An 18,698-nucleotide genomic window follows, 5' to 3' on the forward strand; every position below is an offset into this window, starting at 1 on the left:
CACAAATGTACGTAACAATTTCACCAGGAGACTATGCTCCAATTCAAACACTAAGTAAGTGCATTGAACAAATAAATGACTGGATGTGTCAGAACTTTCTCCAATTAAATAAAGATAAAACTGAGGTAATGGTTTTTGGAGCCAAGGCAGAACGTATAAAAGTTAGCGCTGAGCTTCAGTCTGCAATGTTCAAAACAACAGATAAAGCCAGAAATCTAGGTGTAGTCATGGACTCTGACCTGAGTTTCAACAGTCACATTAAAACAGTTACTAAATCAGCCTACTATCACCTAAAGAATATATCTAGGATTAAAAGACTAATGTCACAGCAGGATTTGGAAAAACTTGTCCATGCTTTTATCTTCAGCAGACTCGACTACTGCAATGGTGTCTTCACAGGTCTCACTAAAAAATCTATTAGAAAGCTGCAGCTGATTCAGAACGCCGCTGCTAGAGTCCTCACTAACACTAAGAAAGTGGATCACATCACTCCTGTTCTGAAGTCTTTACACTGGCTTCCTGTGTGTCAAAGAATAGATTTCAAAATACTGCTGCTGGTTTATAAAGCTTTGAATGGTTTAGGCCCAAAATACATTTCTGACCTCCTGCTAAATTATGAACCATTCAGATCTCTCAGGTCTTCAGGGACGGGTCAGCTTTCTGTCCCCAGAGTCAGAACTAAACATGGAAAAGCAGCGTTCAGTTATTATGCTCCAAATATCTGGAACAAACTCCCAGAAACCTGCAGGTCCGCTGCAACTCTTACTACTTTTAAATCCAGGCTGAAGACTTTTATTTTTGTCGCTGCTTTTAATTGAACTATTCATATCTTAGACTGCACTGTAACTTTTATCCATGTATTTTTTTTTTTTTTAATGTTTATTTTATTAGCTTTTCTTTTTAATGACTGATTTTAAATGCCATTTTCTTAATGTCTTTCATTTTTTGTAACGCTCTTTGAATTGCTTTGTGTTGAAAAGTGCTATATAAATAAACTTGCCTTGCCTTGCCTTTAAGTGTTAACAGTACCACATGTGCTAAGCCTGACAGAAAGGGAATGACATGAGACTGGATTGGACTTAAAAGAACTTGAAAACTTGACTTGACCAAGCAAATCAAATTGTTCCTACAATAACATTGTTTAAGCGATGGCTAAATAGACACATTCTATAAATCTTCAATCCTATAAAAACAGGAGTTTAGGCTGTTTAAATTGCATCAAAGCTCACCTTGTTATTGTTATTACTAGATTGGTAACCAATACCACACCATATGTTAAAGTGTAGGCCCTCTCAACTTCAAATCGCCTCAACAAGCCCTGCAGGGAGGATGATGAGTTACAGAGAAGGTGTTCTGCTCACCAGCTGTGTGCTTACGCCATTATGTCTAGTTCCTTAACACCTGTGTTATGTTACCCTAAAAGCAATGGGAAATATCTGTCTGAAACGTGGACATGCTGGAGGGCTAACCCACTCCTTGTAGGAAAAAGCTCCAAACACACCCAAAAAACCCATCACACCCACATGCATGAGTCCTTGGTCAAACCTCCCACTGAGAATACTGCTAGCCTCCAGCAAGGTTTTGACAAAATGCCATGATGCAAGCTCTCCAAGGCAATTACACTTTCAGTGTTGATCTGACTATACACTACCGAGCATCAACAAGCTCCGACTAGTTTCTACTGCTGCCTAACACCACCCTTAAAAATACTAAACATCTGATTATCCAAGCTTGGAGTGATCCATATCCATACAAAACTTACATTGAGGATATCCATGATTGCATGGATATGCAATTACTTTTGAGATATTTGGCAGAAAAAATGTAAAACAAAATTGGCCTACTGATGTCACGAGAGTCAGATTCAGAGGAACATCAGAGAAAAAAGGTATACTGTAATCTCGTGGCAACCATCAATCTCTGCACAGATTATCATCAGTCAAATCATTGTTGAGATAACACAGTTCCGGACAAAGTGGTGGATAAACAAACAGACCGAAATTACCAACCCAGACGCCAATCTTGAAATAAGCAATGCAATCCAAGACACACATCACACAACCAATACAGCCTTACAAAGAATTACATTTTAACCTCAGGATGTGCCAACTTTCTAAAATAGATGTTGAATAAGGCTTGTTTGAATGTTTCACAGATGTACTCTATGGCGTTGTTGTATCACAAAGTAATTACTGTAAGGGGTTTCTATTATTTTGTTCACTATATGCAATATATATACACAACTAAAAGTATTCTTCAGCACAATATTGTGACAGAATATTGTAAAATGGTATGTTTTAATAGACGGCTTCCCTTCAACAAGAGCAAGGAAATAAACCATGGAAACCGTAACAATGGGGGGATTCTGTAAAGTGTGTGTATGTTTTCTCCAAACAAACAAGCAGGATTTAGCAGCATGTGTGTCTCTGCATGTGCCGAAGTAGAGCAGAGGGTACTGTACACATCTTAGCCAACCTTCTTCTCTTGGCACTGGTGACTCTTTACTGTAGTTCCTGTCAGAAACAAAGGTCCATATTCCATCTAGTCCGGCCCGCCCCACCGGCCCTGTTTGGAAAGACTGCCTTTGATCTCACATCCAAGACCCAACAAGCAGAGTTATGGTAAGATCACTGGTCATGTCTCTAAATGTATATTCAAAACAAAGAAATGACTCTAAAACTGCTTTATTCAACAACAACAAAATAGAGTTGTAAACAAAGACACAACAGGCTCTGAGCTTGGCTGCAGTACAACCCAGACTGTTTGAAATTTGATCTCAAATACAGGTTTGCTTCCAGGAAGGGTGGAGCGCACTGCAAGATCTTCCAAATATCCACCAAAATTGCTATGAACTGGTGGCAGAAGGTATTAAGCATTTTCCACATTCACCATTAAATATAAGGCAAGGACTACTTCACTGCTTTTTTCGTTTGTGTGTAATTACTGTGTGTTCAAGGTCAGGACAATTTGACTTAAGACCTGTGATTACTGTTGTTCACAGACCTCCGACTGGAAGCTCACAGACAGCAGTATGTGTGTGTAAAGGGGCGGTGGTTGTGAAGTCGATAGGGACTTGGCTTGGGAACTGGAAGGTCACCAGTTCAAGTCCCGGCAAGACCAAGTGCTACCGAGGTGTCCCTGAGCAAGGCACCGTTCCCCACACTGCTCCCCGGGCGACGTTCAAAATGGCAGCACACTGCTCCTAACACTAGGATGGGTCAAATGCAGAGAAATAATTTCCCCACGAGGGATTAATAAAAGTCCATCTTATCTTAAATGTGTGTGTGTGTGTGCAAAATGGCGTTGAAGTGGAGGGTACTCAACTATCTAATACAAAATAAACTGACAAAGAACTAGCTGATACTGTAGTCTTTGTAGGAGAATGTTAAATGTGAAATACAAATATTTCTTATATTATTTCATTACCTGAAAATAGTGCACATGAAGTGACGAGGTCTTTTTATCCCTGATTCTTGTGTATGAAACTAGACTTTAAAGTAATGAGGCATACCTTGTTAAGTATTGTGTTTGCTTCGCTATGTTAAAACTGAAAAAATCCGGAAGGTTTTAAAAAGTACAAACTCTAATAAACACAGACAGAGTTTTTATTAAAGATAAGCAGTCTCAATTTATCCGGGCTGAGGCTAACAATTCTATTTTGGTATAGTACTGTAGTATGTTTTCCACTTTAAAGCCAAGATGAGCGACTTTGGCGTATCGATCCATTATTCATGAACTGTAATTCAATTTCCCTCAAGACAGAATTTGTGTAATTTTCTGAGAAATTCATTTCCAATGTATAGTGATAGGTTATCTGCAGTAGTGTGTCTCAAGCTCTAAGTGTTTGTGAGTGCCGGCCCTTGGTCTTCCTGAGTTTGAGCGGCTGTTATGAAGGCAGGCCCGAGCCTCTCCCTGTTCTTGCTCTGGTATAAAGAGCTGCACAGGCAATCCAGAGGCTGCTCATAATGCAGACAGGTAGGCAGAGGTTATTGACTCAACAGCCTGTTGGCCTGGTTGCTAGTTTGGCAGACTAGCAGGTTGGTTAGTAGGTTGGCTGGCTCACCCATTTGTCCCGCACTATTGTGGAAACAGGTCGAGTGCATTGTATTTGGACAAAGAGGCCATGCACGACCCACAACAAAAAGTGACATCAGCGCAGAGGAAAAAACAATAACACTGCAGGGGAGCGAGGGAGCAGGGGAGGAGGGGAGGAGAGATCCCATGCCATTCCGCTCAAAAGTGCAAGGAAGCTGATATTCAGCTCATTTAAGCTGAAGTATTATGGGAACAAAACGATGACATGGGAGACGTTACAGCTGGAGCCCTTTCTTCATTTTCCCACTCTACCATTAAACAAGCAATTTTCCAACACGTTGCTCTTTGTAAACACTGAATATCCCATGGTAATCAATTATCATGCAACTCCGAAAAGACAGACAACTTTAAATGAGGGACTTAAAGAAATGGTAGAAATGCACTACTGTTAATATTAATGTTAATTTCTCTTTTTAAAGTTCAGTACATTAATTGAGTTTTCTTTAAAAACTCTAATGGTACTCTGATGCTTTTGTAGCTTCAAATTCCATTATTACAAACAAATCCACTTAAAAATAACACAAATGTTCCTAAATCAAAAAAGGAAATAAAGTAATGCACAGCCATATAGCAATGACACACAATCTGCTAAGATCAGACAATACCATAAAGAAAGAAAACTCAACTGCGTATCAATTATCTTTGGCATAAACTAAAAGTGTTTTACTCTGCCAGCTATGGTGAGGCCCGCTGATAAGGGTTGGCCATTTCTTCTTAATCTCGGAAGGATTTTTTTTTTCAAGCAAGTCCATAGACATGATTAAGAGAGAAGAAATGAAAAGCCAGAAGAAGACAGAGACAGGAGGTCTGAGAAGAAAATAAGAGAAAAGATGGAGAGGGATCAACCAGACAGCGCCACAGACACAATGTCAGAGACACAGAGTTGGAGACAGATAATGAGACAGAGGTCCATCCAACCCTGATTCCAGTGAAAGCAGGTTAACACAAGCAAGCCACTGAGTTAAAGCTAATGGCAGTTGAGGGCGGTTGGTCTTATTTGCCTGTGTATCTGCAACTGCAAGCTTGCACAGCACAAAGACGCCTCTTGTCTAATGTCAGAAAACAGAGCTGAGGCTTATGGGTGAACATAATGTTGCACTTTATCAATAGCAACTCTAATCTCAGAAATCATTTGTCCACAGGCCAGCTTTTACACAGCGAGACAGAATGGGAGTAAAACTGCAGACACACAAACATAGGAGGAAGTGATAAAACTGATAAAACTTACTTTCCTCTTCATTGGCATGAACAAATGATGCTGCTCTTGACAGAACATCCAGTGGTGTCTCCATGCTTGGATGCCTATGGGACAGAGGGGAGGGCACTGTCAACATGTGTGGCTTTCATCTCTTAAACAATTAAAAGTTAATATCTGATAGAGGCCAGTTTATTAAGAGCTCGAGTTGTAACATTTTAAACACATTCAGATACCAGAATCAATCAATATCTTAGTGTTGGTAGACACCAAAAAAAACATTTAACAAAATACGGTCAACTGATCAGTTCTTAATGTCTAAGGTCTAAGTAGAAGTCTTCCCTGATTTGCACAAACTAAATAACTGACAAAAACATTTGAAACAATTATTTTCACAGAGATATTTTACCAATGTATTTCTCAGTCGATTTATCCGTTAGAAAAATGTCATAACCATAATAGTTTTCCAGAGCCAATGTGACAAGAGGCTGGAATCAGTACATGTTGGCTTTTACAAATTGACTTTCACAATAATCAAAGATAGTTGTGGATAAGTATTTTGTTGAACAACCAATGGATTCATAAACTAACTACTTGTTATACTTATTACACCTTGGCATAATGCTTCTCCAATTGTACTTTAGTTAAGTTTGAATGAAGAACTTATTTGTAGTAATGCTCCCTTTAAATGGTATTAATACTAGTTAATTGTTACTGTATAGTTTGTTTTAATAATTGTGACCTTCCTGTGAAAGTTAGACAGTCTGTCCTCCAAATTGTTTTAGCACTTTTGGGGAGTTGTTTGTCCTTCAGTGCTGAGCCTTCAGTGTAGTTGTGCTATGAGGCATTTGTGGAGAAAACGCTTCAGCGCGCTTCTCTTCCCTCTTTCTGCATTCCTGAGATACCTTTCCCTCATTTCTACAGGAAAAAAGCGTTTTGAGAACGATAGCAATACGAACTTACTACTACTGCACATTCAGACTTAACTGGAAACGTTCCAGGTTTGTTGTCCTGTATCTCGTCACAACACGGCACGGTTTACTTGGTGCGCGGCGCGCGAAGAAACGCCACAAACTTTTATAGGACCATGACTCGGGCAAAAATGAAAGCGATTATTATTATTAGCAGCAAGTGCGTCCACTTTTATTCCCACCGGTGCTGTAGGCTATCTATATCAGCCTGACTCAGTGCTTCCTCATAGGTCTTTTGAGATCTATCCAAAGAAACCTATCGCTTCTTAATTCAGTGATTAGTTTGACTCCTCTCCTCAACAACCACAGAAGGGACACAAATCCCCAGATCCCTGGAGAAAAGCATGCTGTTTCCTGACATGAGAAAGTTAGGGAACCCGCAAATCTGCTCCACGTCGTGAATGAAATTTCAACCTTCGTAAAAAGAGGCGGATATTATCCCAGCCATGTGTTTACAACGCTGTCTCCATACACATGCTGACTATTTCACAAACATAAACGGACTGAATTCGTAGCGTTGGACTCAAGAAAAAGAGCGCACTATCACCCTACAAACCCGAAACAAGTCAGTCAGACTTCATGTTAAGCAGCACATACCTCCTTCAAACCCCACTTTGGTATCGTCCAGTATGATAGTATCCACACAGGAAAACAAAAACAAGACGTATATTCCAACAACACAAAACAAAAAGCGGCGGTTACACGGGGCAGTACGAGGGGAGACAATAGTAGCAGAGCTGTCGGGACAAACTTGGTTGTAGGCTAAACGAGGAAGAGGAGGAGGTGGTGGAGGAGGGAAGAGCAGGGAGGAGGAGGAGGGAGCAGGGCAGGAATGCCTGGAATGATGGAATTCAGTTCCTAGCAGGTGGTGAAAGTAAAGCGCGCTGATTGGTGGAGCACTGCAGCGATGATATCAGCATATATTATGTTAATGACGCATTGCATCACGTCCCCTGAAGGTTAGGCTGCTGTCACTGTTTACCTCTCAGGAGTCTGGTGAAACATTTAGCAGGTGATTAAGGAGAGCTCCCTCCCTTAACAGCCACGTTATAAGTCACTTATGTAGGCTATAAGCCAGTCAGTTAACCATCAACCTTTCAGTTTATTGTTTTAATCTTCCTTAGTTGTAATTCTTAAACTGTTAGGCCTATTCTATTATAAATGATTGTGTCAATGTTAACATTTACACCACACATATATTCAGCCCCATACTTAGCTTTCATAATTAATATGAAATGGATAAGTAATAACACTATATTGTAGTTGTATGCAGTCATGTGATGGTGCTAATTAAGAAATAATATCTGCTCACAACTACATTTATATTATAGTGCAGACATATTTTGAATGTTTGATGACTTTATTTCACTTTCTAGAGTGGTCATAATAGAGGTTGAATGATCCCATTCAGTGTTTAAGTGGAATATTAATCATGCATCACTGAGGTATTTTATCTTATGTTATGTTTTAGGTTGTTTGGCCTAGTAAATACACAGAGATTCATTAAAAAGTGCAGTGAAAGAGAGAAGGACACAATCATGTAAGGGAATGTACCTGAAAGATGACTCGTGTGTCCACAACTGAAGTCAGGTGTGAAGCATGAATCATGCAGAAGTTTCTAATTAAAAGGTGGAAAAAAAGAAAACAAGTAAGAAGTGGTGCTGTTTGCGTGATGGGATGAAGCAGGCCAGTGTATAAGTATGACAACACTGATTAAAAGAAAATCTTTTTTAATGGCCAATTGAATGGCCATTTTCGACATACATTAGGAGACCTGTCTTGTATTCAAAGCAACAAGTTATGACAATGATAACTTTTTTCCAGTTTGAGACCATGCAGGGAATTATGCCTAAATTGCACTACATTCAATACAGTATTGTCATTAATTACATCTGTGCTTTTCTTGCTATGAAGTCGAAATATCTGTAGTAAAAAACGTCTATGAATATGATCAATTTTGACCAATTAATTGTTACCTTTTTTATTATACAGTCAGAAAATACTAAAATAATGTTCTCAAAATAAATTTATAAAATGGTTGTTCACTTCAAATATGTCACTCTAGTTAGCTCTAAATTAATAACAGCAGGAATCCAAAATGAGTAATTCAAGAGAATCTAATGAGGAATAGGAATAATATATGACAGGCAATCCTTATGAAGTCGATGTTGATGACGTTTCAAAACATACAAGATATGATGTTCAGAATTGAATCCACAAACCCTCTGTAACTAGTCCTTGCAATGTGCTTTAATACATTAAAATAAAACACTAAAACCTACTAAGAACAGAGTCATGCTAATTGATATCTAATAAATGTTTTATTAAATTCATATTTCAAAGACCACAGCAAGTTATCAGGAGGGAAAGTAATCAGAATTTCCGCATTAAAGACCTCCTGTTGTCTTAATGCCCAGCTTATAGCAAGTTGGAAGTGAAGTAATGAAAGATTGGAGGTCTTTGGAGTTAGTTTAGGATAAAAAGTGAGTGCCCACATCTGTAGACAGTTCAATAAAGCCCTCTCTCTGCAAAAGATGAAAGTGACCCACATAAATATCTTTTTAATCTCCAAGCTGCCCGTCATATGGCTGTCCACACAGAAAATGGATCTTACACTATACCATAATTCAAAAGTGTCATTATGCGGAAAGGTTCGATCTGTAGAAACATTAAATGTCAGCCCTAATTCAGACAGGCTCTTGAAATGTCACCCTTTGTTCATACAACTTCTATGTATTGCATGATAAAGGGCAGTTAGTCTACACTTTTCAAACACAGACCCACTCAGTGATCCCCTTCATGGAGGCTATAAGGTGATATAACAGGAGGTAAGTGTGTGATTCTTTCAGCAGTATGTCAGGGTAAAAATGGAAGGATGGACGTTCGTTGTTGTGCGGACAGTTTATAGAGAAACAGCTGGTGAACAGACAGTATCAGGACATCTGTGAGACTGAAGGCTTCCTTCTCCAGCCCTTCCACATCTTCTTCAGCTTCTTGGAGCTGTACGACACCGTCTTCCATAAGCCTGTGGAGGACATGCAGTACACTTAACTTTAACAAACACATTAAAGTACACTATAGTAACACTATATTAAAACTATTCTTAATACATAGTGGAAGACATCTTGATATTATAAATGTTTTCTTGGCGAGAGTTGGATGCTTAGATTGACAACCTTCTTGTATCTGTACAGCAGATATTAAGCTAGCCTGCAACCTGTTAGCTTAGCACAAAAACTGTGTAAAGGGGTACAAAACTAGCCTAATTCTGTCCAAACGTAATAAAATACACTTTCCATCACCTATTAAAACTATTAATTGTTACTTGAACACATTTTTATACATATTAAACAAATGTTTGTGCTGTTAAAGTGAATGTGTTACCTTTCGACAGAGCCAGGTATGCCGTCTTTATTCTAAGCTAAGTGTTTTAGCTCCAATGTTAGCATACAAACATGAGAGTACTATTTATCTTCTTCTGTAACTCTGGGCATGCAAATCAATAAGTGTATTCCTTAAACTATGAGTGCTTACCAGCTGTAGCAATCCCTTTGATACTCTGTGTTATACTGGAGGTTTTCACTATAGATGAGATACCTGAGAAGAAGCAAAAACATTATTCATTTAAATCATTTGTAGCCTAATCCTACCTTATTTAATATTCACCGCACACGATATCACCCTTTATCTGTAGCATTTAGTGAATTTTAATGAAACACCCTAAGTATAATTCTCCTACTTTCTCTGCCTGCCTGCCCATCTTTCTTTTCTACATCCATAACTGATTCTTTAGTCCGAACCTTGTTGAACGACAGCTCCGCAGTCCGGGTCCTGAGCCACCTGCAGCAGGATCTCCTCCACATCTCGGTTTTTCCCCGGAGGATCCACCAGCTTTGTAATCCTTTGCTGAAGGGTCCGAGGCAATGCCATCAGCTGGATAAACTGACCCTCTGGGCTTTTGTCAACCTGCAGGCACAAAAAAAAAGGAAAGAAGAATAAACTTGAATGGCAGCCAGAGAGTTCAGACCACCATCGAGACCAGCGTGGTGCATTCAAATTCTCCTCAGAATGTCCCCATTTTCTTGAGTTGGGAAGTTGTTCTAACAACTTTGGTCTTCGTGAGCAAAGTGGAAACAACAGGAATGTTCCAAAGGTTTTTTTTTGTATTCTATTGCTTGGAGCATTTAAACAAAGTGTTATTATTGTAGTTGTAAACTTGAGGGGTTTGTGCACAACACAACATGAAAGCAGCACAAATCCCCTACCAATAAGTGAAACATAATAAATGCACCTGTCAAGTTATTCACATCCGCTCCAAAAGGTTATTGGTTCTTCCTTTGACTGTGCTACACCTTTTTAACAAGTTTAATTAAAATATGGCCAGTAGTTTTTTTCTTAATCCTACTGACAGTAGCTTGATAAATCAGTCAGACAACGTTACTTCTTGGCGGTATAAATTAACACTGGCAGCACAATCCCAACTATCAGATCCACAGGTCTCTTGTGAGGAGTCAACAAAAATGTAGACCGATAACCAGAGTGCATTGTTATTGCAGGTATTAATGCACATCAAGATAATCCAACTACCATGTTTAGTAGAAATTATTGGAGTGGGAGAAACTTTAAATACTCAACAATTAAAACATCACAGCCTTGCAACAAGATGCATGACTGAGAGACATATTTGAGATAATACACTGCCAGTAGTCGGAAACATCACTGTACAAAGTTTAGAGTTGGTTTGTGCATGGAAGCATTGTTGTTCACTGTGTAAATTGTGTTACTCACACACTTTACACCTTCCTAACCACTCATTCCTGTTTTTCCAGGCTGGTGTGATCAGTATGTACTTGGTAAAACGAGGAGTGGTGGCAAACTTAAAAAAAATGAAAAATAAGATTAAACCTAACACCAATAACATGAAGAGAAATATGTACTCATGCCAATAAATGTGCAAACAGACACGTACACACATCTCCCATGTAATACTCATTAACACAGTAAGTCCCGCAGGTTATACCCTATTTAGAGTTTACTGCCAAGTCTTTGACAACACCTTGTACAACTCAGGTCAAAGCTTTGTTCCTATTTTCACTGAAAAGGCAGGAATAATGTATTTTTTAAGTTAGTAAAGGGAAGCATTTTATGACAATGACAGCCTGTATGTTTCTGCAAATAGTTCTGTAACAGATCAACAAGAGTTTCTAAAATATCACATTATTACATTTAAAATGCATTCTGTCAAGTTGGTCTTAAATCTCGGTTTATACATCAAATGCCTTGAAAATTCACAAAAGATTATTATGAAGAATTAACTGTAAGAGTAGCTATTCACATGGATATTTGCATTTTAAACAAGGAACAACTGAAGACAAAGCACATTGTTGCTCCCATATCAGGTGAGATGATTAAAGTGTTATAGGTCAGCGCATTTGTGTGTGACCTTCTTTACCTCCAGTTGCCCTTGTTGAGATTTGTACACCACTTGAGGGCAGTCCCGTAGGATGTTGCTGTACAGAATCCGGAAGTGCTGAATGTTGTCTTTGACGATATTAGCCACCTTGGATTTATCTTCTCCAATCACCATTCTAAAATCCCCTGAGAAGGCACAGACAAAATGTTTTCCCTTAATCGTTAAATACTTTACAGTTTTAATCTACTCTACGCTGTACTAAGATGAGATAAGCTTTTATTGATCCCCAGAGGGTGTTTCAGGAGCATGGCTGTAACAAACGCTGAGATATTAAACATCTGGTGTTCAGTTTCCAGTTTAAAAAAAATTAGTGATCCACATTCATTACTTTACCTTCTGCAACTCATGAATCTATATGGTAACACTCCCTTTGTAAGCACATTCTTAGCATGTCAATATTTTATAGGAGCAACATTAACTGTCACATTATCTGTACAAATCAACCACATTAGTTGTGGGAAATAGAACCATCAGTCTTATAAATGTTATAGATACACCAGTCAACTGATTCAGAACCCTGCTGAGGGCACTGTACTTGCATTAATATCAAAAAGCCAAAAGAAACCGGATATAATTATCAGTTCTTTTTATAACAACAGTAATAAGTGTGTGTGCAAGTGGGAGATAATTAGAAAAGTTAACTTAGTTTCACATCTCTGTCTGGACTCCTCTTCTCTGTATAAGTAATACAACTGATTTGGTCATCTTGTGTTGAAGCCTGTATGCATCTTATGAATGTGTATGTGTTTAATCTTCTTCCAGCTTTTGTCGTAGTACGAGCAAGTTACCAGCATAAGAGAGCCCAGCTATCTGCATGAAGAGGTCCTCCTCAGTGAAGCTCTCTGGCAGCATGAGGAAGGAGGCTGTCACAGCACTCTTCAGGTTGGCCACCAGAGCAGCACGGAGCTTTCCATTCTCATTCTGCAGCAGCATTTTCACCTGCGTGGGTACACAAAGACACACATGTTCATGGATGCAAACATCAACACACGTATGCAACACCTGAAGATTCAACTGAATAGGTATTGAAATGTAAAAATGTCTGTCAGGTATTCTTTAATGAAATGAACATTTAACTGTTATTTTAATTAACTTTTGTCAAAGAAAAAGATTCATGATACTGACTGGTTTGTGAAGTCGTCCAGCAACATACATGGTCTTCCAGTGCATCAGGTCATCTATGAGGCACTCTGTACCTATCACACCATATTTGATGATCTAAAAGGAAGAGGAGAAGTTTATTAAAGTTAACAAAGTCTAGCTAAACAACAACAACAACAACAACCTTGAATACAGTTTCAGGATGTGGAGGAAAAGCAAATGCATGTTATTTTTATGTATTCTTTCCTGATATGCTTTATACTCAGCCGATTTCGGTTAGATTATTTATTCATAAAGATTGTACAAAGCTTTGGCAATACTGTATGTCATTATGGTCATGCTAATAAAGCTATTTGAAATAAAAAATAGAAGATCATTATTTCTGCTAAAAACCTTCTGCTGCATAAATCAAACACTTAAATCCGACCAAACACAAGAACATGACTGCTTATGACACACATATGGAGAAATTATTAACAACATCTCGACAGCTTCTACATGAGAAAAAAAAGTCATTGTGGACTGTAGCGTTGGTGCAGAAAAAGCATTAAATGTATAAATCTAGAGAAGTCCTTTACCCTCCCGTCCACAGGCACCAGTGTGTTGTAGTATACAGACGCCCCATGGTCATTTTGCACGGAGCTGATGGTTGTTGGGCCCAGCAGCTTGAGGATGGAGTAGTGTTTGCGATTCTGCAGCAGATTCATGGTGTGCCATGTCACTGGATCGTCCACAGCAAATACAAAATCAAGCATGTTTTTCTGAAAGCATTAAAAGGTAAACACAACTGTATCACATTTTGTTGTTCAAGTAATTAAGATACATCTCTAACATTAACTGTAGTTTATCATCTTTCATTGGAATCATATTGAGATCCACTCATGTTCAGTTTTGCAAATTAATAAAACTGAGCAAATTCTACCACCACCAATGTTTATCACTTCATACACTTGGTACATATACTAAGCCTCAAATGTAAATGCATTTCCCCTAAAAATATGTACATTTCACTCTGTGTGTGTGTGTGTGTGTGTGTGTGTGTGTGTGTGTGTGTGTGTGGTGTGTGTGTGTGTGGTGTGTGTGTGTGTGTGTGTGTGTGTGTGTGTGTGTGTGTGTGTGTGTGTGTGTGTGTGTGTGTGTGTGTGTGTGTGTGTGTGTAGCAGTTAACAGACCAGTAACTAGAACTGCAGGGGGAAGTGTATGGAGAGGCAGAGAGGTGAATGTTGGAGGAGGGTAAGACAACGAACGAGAGATAGACTGATGGTAAGTGAGGTGACTGGGGGGGGGGGGGCTAAAACCCCACAAAGCCCTGTAACATGGGACAACAACAATGGAGTGCAGGAAATACATCACAAGATATAAGTGTCTCCTTCACTGAAAATTGACCATTAGTCGGACATTTATTTAAGCATTGGCATGCTAGATAGCCTGTAGTTCACTGTTGTACTATACACTTACAGTGCAAGTTTAATGTTGTGATCAGAGTTCACAGTAATGTCACTTACCCCCATTTGACCTTGGTTGGTGCCTTGTTGTTTGAAAACGCCAGATCCATAAACAAAAGCTAAACTCAAGTCCTGTGGAAACTGTGATAAGATCCTTCTGTAGACCACGCCGGTGTTATTTAGAGCTGGAATACTCATGTTGAACTAGTTGTAGATAGCTTTCCAGCAACAACACAAGCTCGTCTAAAAGCGGAGTAATCGACTAGATGAAGAGTAAAAAGAAGCTTCGGCCACATAAACTAAGAGATACATTTCAGACTGAAAGTATCAGTGCCAGTAAATACGACTGCATGCCTGAGAAGCACTAAAATTGAGACTTTTATCGTGCATCAGGTCAGTTTGTCAGCTGTGCGCTTGACAGTCGACTTAAATTGACGTCACTGTTCACGCTCCCGCCTGGAGGCTCATGGGAAATCGAGTTCGACATGGAAGGTAAGCAAACTGAGCCGTTAAACTGCGAAAATACCGACTATTGTGCGTGTTATTTTGCATGTAGTTGCGTTTATGATCGATTACACTTGAGATTTATATGCTGGGCAACACACTGCATCTTTTTACAACAGTTTTAGTACATTTTAACAGCTCTATATTCAACCAGCAGAGGGAGGTTTTCGACCAAGTTTAGCTATAGGTGGAAATGAGGTAATGCTGATTTATATGGAGGGCCTTCAGATCAGAAGGTACCTGCAGCAGCCAGGGTCTGCTGTGTTGTGTTATGTGAAGTTCCACCAAAAGGAATAGTTAAAAAATGAGTTTTTACTGAACTCGAGGCAGATTTGAAAACACATGGATTGTATTTCCTTCTCTTTTTACTTTTTGCTAACCTTTGTTGCACTTTGAATCGCCACGTGCTGAAAAGTGCTATATACAGTGGGGCAAAAAAGTATTTAGTCAGCCACCAATTGTGCAAGTTCTCCCACTTAAAAAGATGAGAGGCCTGTAATTTTCATCCTAGGTATACCTCAACTATGAGAGACAAAATAATAAGAAAAAAAAAAAATCCAGAAAATCACATTGTCTGATTTTTAAAGAATTTATTTGCAAATTATGGTGGAAAATAAGTATTTGGTCAATAACAAAAGTTCATCTCAATACTTTGTTATATACCCTTCGTTGGCAATGACAGAGATCAAACGTTTTCTGTAAGTCTTCACAAGGTTTTCACACACTGTTGCTGGTATTTTGGCCCATTCCTCCATGCAGATCTCCTCTCGAGCAGTGATGTTTTGGGGCTGTCGCTGGGCAACACGGACTTTCAACTCCCTCCAAAGATTTTCTATGGGGTTGAGATCTGGAGACTGGCTAGGCCACTCCAGGACCTTGAAATGCTTCTTACGAAGCCACTCCTTCGTTGCCCGGGCGGTGTGTTTGGGATCATTGTCATGCTGAAAGACCCAGCCACGTTTCATCTTCCATGCCCTTGCTGATGGAAGGAGGTTGTCACTCAAAATCTCACGATACATGGCCCCATTCATTTTTTCCTTTACACGGATCAGTCGTCCTGGTCCCTTTGCAGAAAACAGCCCCAAAGCATGATGGTTCCACCCCCATGTTTCACAGTAGGTATGGTGTTCTTTGGATGCAACTCAGCATTCTTTCTCCTCCAAACACGTCTAGTTGAGTTTTTACCAAAAAAGTTCTATTTTGGTTTTATCTGACCATATGACATTCTCCCAATCCTCTTCTGGATCATCTAGATGCTCTCTAGCAAACTTCAGACGGGCCTGGACATGTACTGGCTTAAGCAGGGGGACACGTCTCGCACTGCAGGATTTGAGTCCCTGGCGGCGTAGTGTGTTACTGATGGTAGCCTTTGTTACTTTGGTCCCAGCTCTCTGCAGGTCATTGACTATAGGTCCCCCCGTGTGGTTCTGGGATTTTTGCTCACCATTCTTGTGATCATTTTGACCCCACGGGGTGAGATCTTGCGTGGAGCCCCAGATCGAGGGAGATTATCAGTGGTCTTGTATGTCTTCCATTTTCTAATAATTGCTCCCACAGTTGATTTCTTCACACCAAGCTGCTTACCTATTGCAGATTCAGTCTTCCCAGCCTGGTGCAGGTCTACACTTTAGTTTCTGGTGTCCTTTGACAGCTCTTTGGTCTTGGCCATAGTGGAGTTTGGAGTGTGACTGTTTAAGTTGTGGACAGGTGTCTTTTATACTGATAACGAGTTCAAACAGGTGCCATTAATACAGTTAACGAGTGGAGGACAGAGGAGGCTCTTAAAGAAGAAGTTGCAGGTCTGTGAGAGCCAGAAATCTTGTTTGTTTGTAGGTGACCAAATACTTATTTTACTGAGGAATTTACCAATTAATTCATTAAAAATCCTACAATGTGATTTCCTGGATTCTTTCCCCCCATTCTGTCTCTCATAGGTGAAGTGTACCTAGGATGAAAATTACAGGCCTCTCTCATCTTTTTAAGTGGGAGAACTTGCACAATTGGTGGCTGACTAAATACTTTTTTGCCCCACTGTAAATAAAATTGCCTTGCCTTGCCTTTGTTATCTCATATAATAAATCACAATAGCTACATGTAAGGCGTTAACTTGACATTTTTAAAAGCCGGTTTTTGTTTGGGCTTTTCATTTAATTTCTATCCTCAAGTTTAATTTTCTTTAGAGTGTAAATGTTGTATTCCACTGTACATTTGATAAAAAATATATCTTCATGTATTTAATCATTATCACGTGATGGTAGTTATTGCTCTTGTTAAGATCACATGTTAGAGCAGTGTGTGGGGCTTGAGGTACTTTATTGTAAATCCTGTGAAACAATGAAAGCAAATACTGCGTTTAAACCTAGTGTGAAAAAACTATTCCTTTATTTGACAACTTAAAAGATTGAACTTTGCCTATAACCAAATAGCAGCTTTAAATGAAAAGACAGCAAGCACATCTTTGAAAGTTAAATCAATCTGGACTGAGTGTGAGATTCATCTGACAATACTACTGCAGCCTTGCAATTCAAACAGGCTATAATCATTCTTCCTCCCTTCATAAACCGCCCATGTGTTAACATCTATTTGGATGAATTAATATTGAATGTAGTCTAATGACATTTAGCGATATGTCCGCAGAGCCTAATGGGATTGTCAAGAGTTGGACAAATATTATCTTCTCAGTCAATACTGTAAGCCAATGTTTCAGCTAAATGAATAATGATAAGGTCATGTCACTGAATCCTGATGAACACGCTCACTCTGTGAAAGTGCTTTCATTCAGCGACAGTGAAGCACCAGTGGAATTATAAATAAACATTTGTAAAATAGTTCATTATACTACATTCTCTTAATGTGGAATTAATGGTTATGCTCAGACAAGTACATTAATCCATATAAGCCTTGTGCTAGCTAGCCTACAGTCATTTCCTCCTCCCTGTATCTTAAAATTAGTGTTGCTGTTATTTTGTGAATCTATATCATCATCCTTATATGAGACATGATTTCATGCATGTTAAAGGAGTCAAACACTTTTTCAGTTTTCCGTTATTTTTGTGTGTGCAATTTGTGTTGTAACATTAGCATGTTGAAAAGTAAACTGACATGGCTGATTTAAAGCTGCAAAAACTGAATTTGGTTATTAATGAGTGACGTTGACATATGGCGTTATTAAGTTAATAAAGATGATGTATTGACAAACAACTAGCACTCATTTATAGAGGGCAACATTATCGATCATTGGCAGTTTCTTGATGAGGTCCAATATTTACCCTTCTTTAGTTGGTTTAGGACTAACTGCTCCTGAGGGGAATATCAGGCTCTTTGGCTGCTTAATGCTACACGGGGTTCACCAGCTGGTTGCTAACCGTGTGTCAGCTGCTTGCTACTGAGCAGGTTGTGTTCAGAGGGTTTAAGGCTTTTTCCTTGATAACAGCTGCCTGCTGTGACTATGCACGATGCTTTAAGAGTGGTGGGAGGAACATAAAACAGCAAAGTTGTGGGCTGTAAAGCCACTGTAAACTCAGCATGCTGAATTCTGCTATAAGGCTCATTGGCCCCTTTAAAATGATACATTGTATCATGGGTATTTTCCGCAACAACAAATAATTAAAGCTTTAACGAAACCACACACCATTCCAACTGTGTTAATATAAGTGTAAATACCTTTCATACACAGTTTTGCAGCAATTCACTTATTTATGCACATGGGGTAATGGTCATAAACTCAGATAATGAGGCAAAATAAGTATAATACACATTTTCACAGATTTGACAGTTTTTTTAAGACATGTAATACAAAGTCCACCTCTATTATACTTTTGTAAAGCTGGTTCAGCGTCAACAAACTGGTTGCAAGAAAATTGACAAGAACAGAGGCTTTATTATAAATATAGTGAGAATCCTACCATCACACC

At 39.1% G+C, this 18,698-nt stretch overlaps 2 protein-coding genes across 2 annotated transcripts in view; both read right to left on the reverse strand.

Moving 5' to 3' along the window:
• vgll4b (vestigial-like family member 4b) overlaps positions 1-7,065 on the reverse strand; it is a 39,235-nt gene extending 32,170 nt beyond the window's left edge. Inside the window, exons 1-2 of the mRNA XM_034082106.2 lie at positions 6,859-7,065; positions 5,324-5,397 (exon numbers count right to left, since the gene is read on the reverse strand). Of these exons, the coding sequence (XP_033937997.1) occupies positions 5,324-5,387 (64 nt within the window). The 5' untranslated portion in view covers positions 5,388-5,397; positions 6,859-7,065. The remainder of the gene's footprint in view (positions 1-5,323; positions 5,398-6,858) is intronic.
• A 909-nt stretch (positions 7,066-7,974) lies between these two features.
• On the reverse strand, positions 7,975-14,722 carry tamm41 (TAM41 mitochondrial translocator assembly and maintenance homolog). Its single transcript, XM_034084012.2, has 8 exons — positions 14,341-14,722; positions 13,414-13,596; positions 12,860-12,952; positions 12,523-12,673; positions 11,714-11,859; positions 10,062-10,227; positions 9,796-9,858; positions 7,975-9,286 (listed from the first exon to the last, which is right to left on the reverse strand). The coding sequence occupies exons 1-8, from the start codon at positions 14,476-14,478 to the stop codon at positions 9,195-9,197; spliced, it is 1,032 nt and encodes a 343-aa protein (XP_033939903.1). The 5' UTR covers positions 14,479-14,722; the 3' UTR covers positions 7,975-9,194.
• Between the last annotated feature and the right edge of the window lie 3,976 nt (positions 14,723-18,698).

The sequence above is a fragment of the Pseudochaenichthys georgianus genome, chromosome 5 (assembly GCF_902827115.2).
Source record: "Pseudochaenichthys georgianus chromosome 5, fPseGeo1.2, whole genome shotgun sequence".
Classification (NCBI taxonomy): domain Eukaryota; kingdom Metazoa; phylum Chordata; class Actinopteri; order Perciformes; family Channichthyidae; genus Pseudochaenichthys; species Pseudochaenichthys georgianus.

Bases quoted from the DNA above. Each gene is read 5' to 3' on its own strand.
- tamm41 (XM_034084012.2), bottom strand. From the start codon at position 14,478: ATGAGTATTCCAGCTCTAAATAACACCGGCGTGGTCTACAGAAGGATC. The intron at 10,228-11,713 runs GTAAAGAAGGTC...TTGTGCCTGCAG, and splicing joins CTCAACAAGGGCAACTGGAG to GTTGACAAAAGCCCAGAGGG. The intron at 9,859-10,061 runs GTTCGGACTAAA...GCTTCTTCTCAG, and splicing joins CGGAGCTGTCGTTCAACAAG to GTATCTCATCTATAGTGAAA.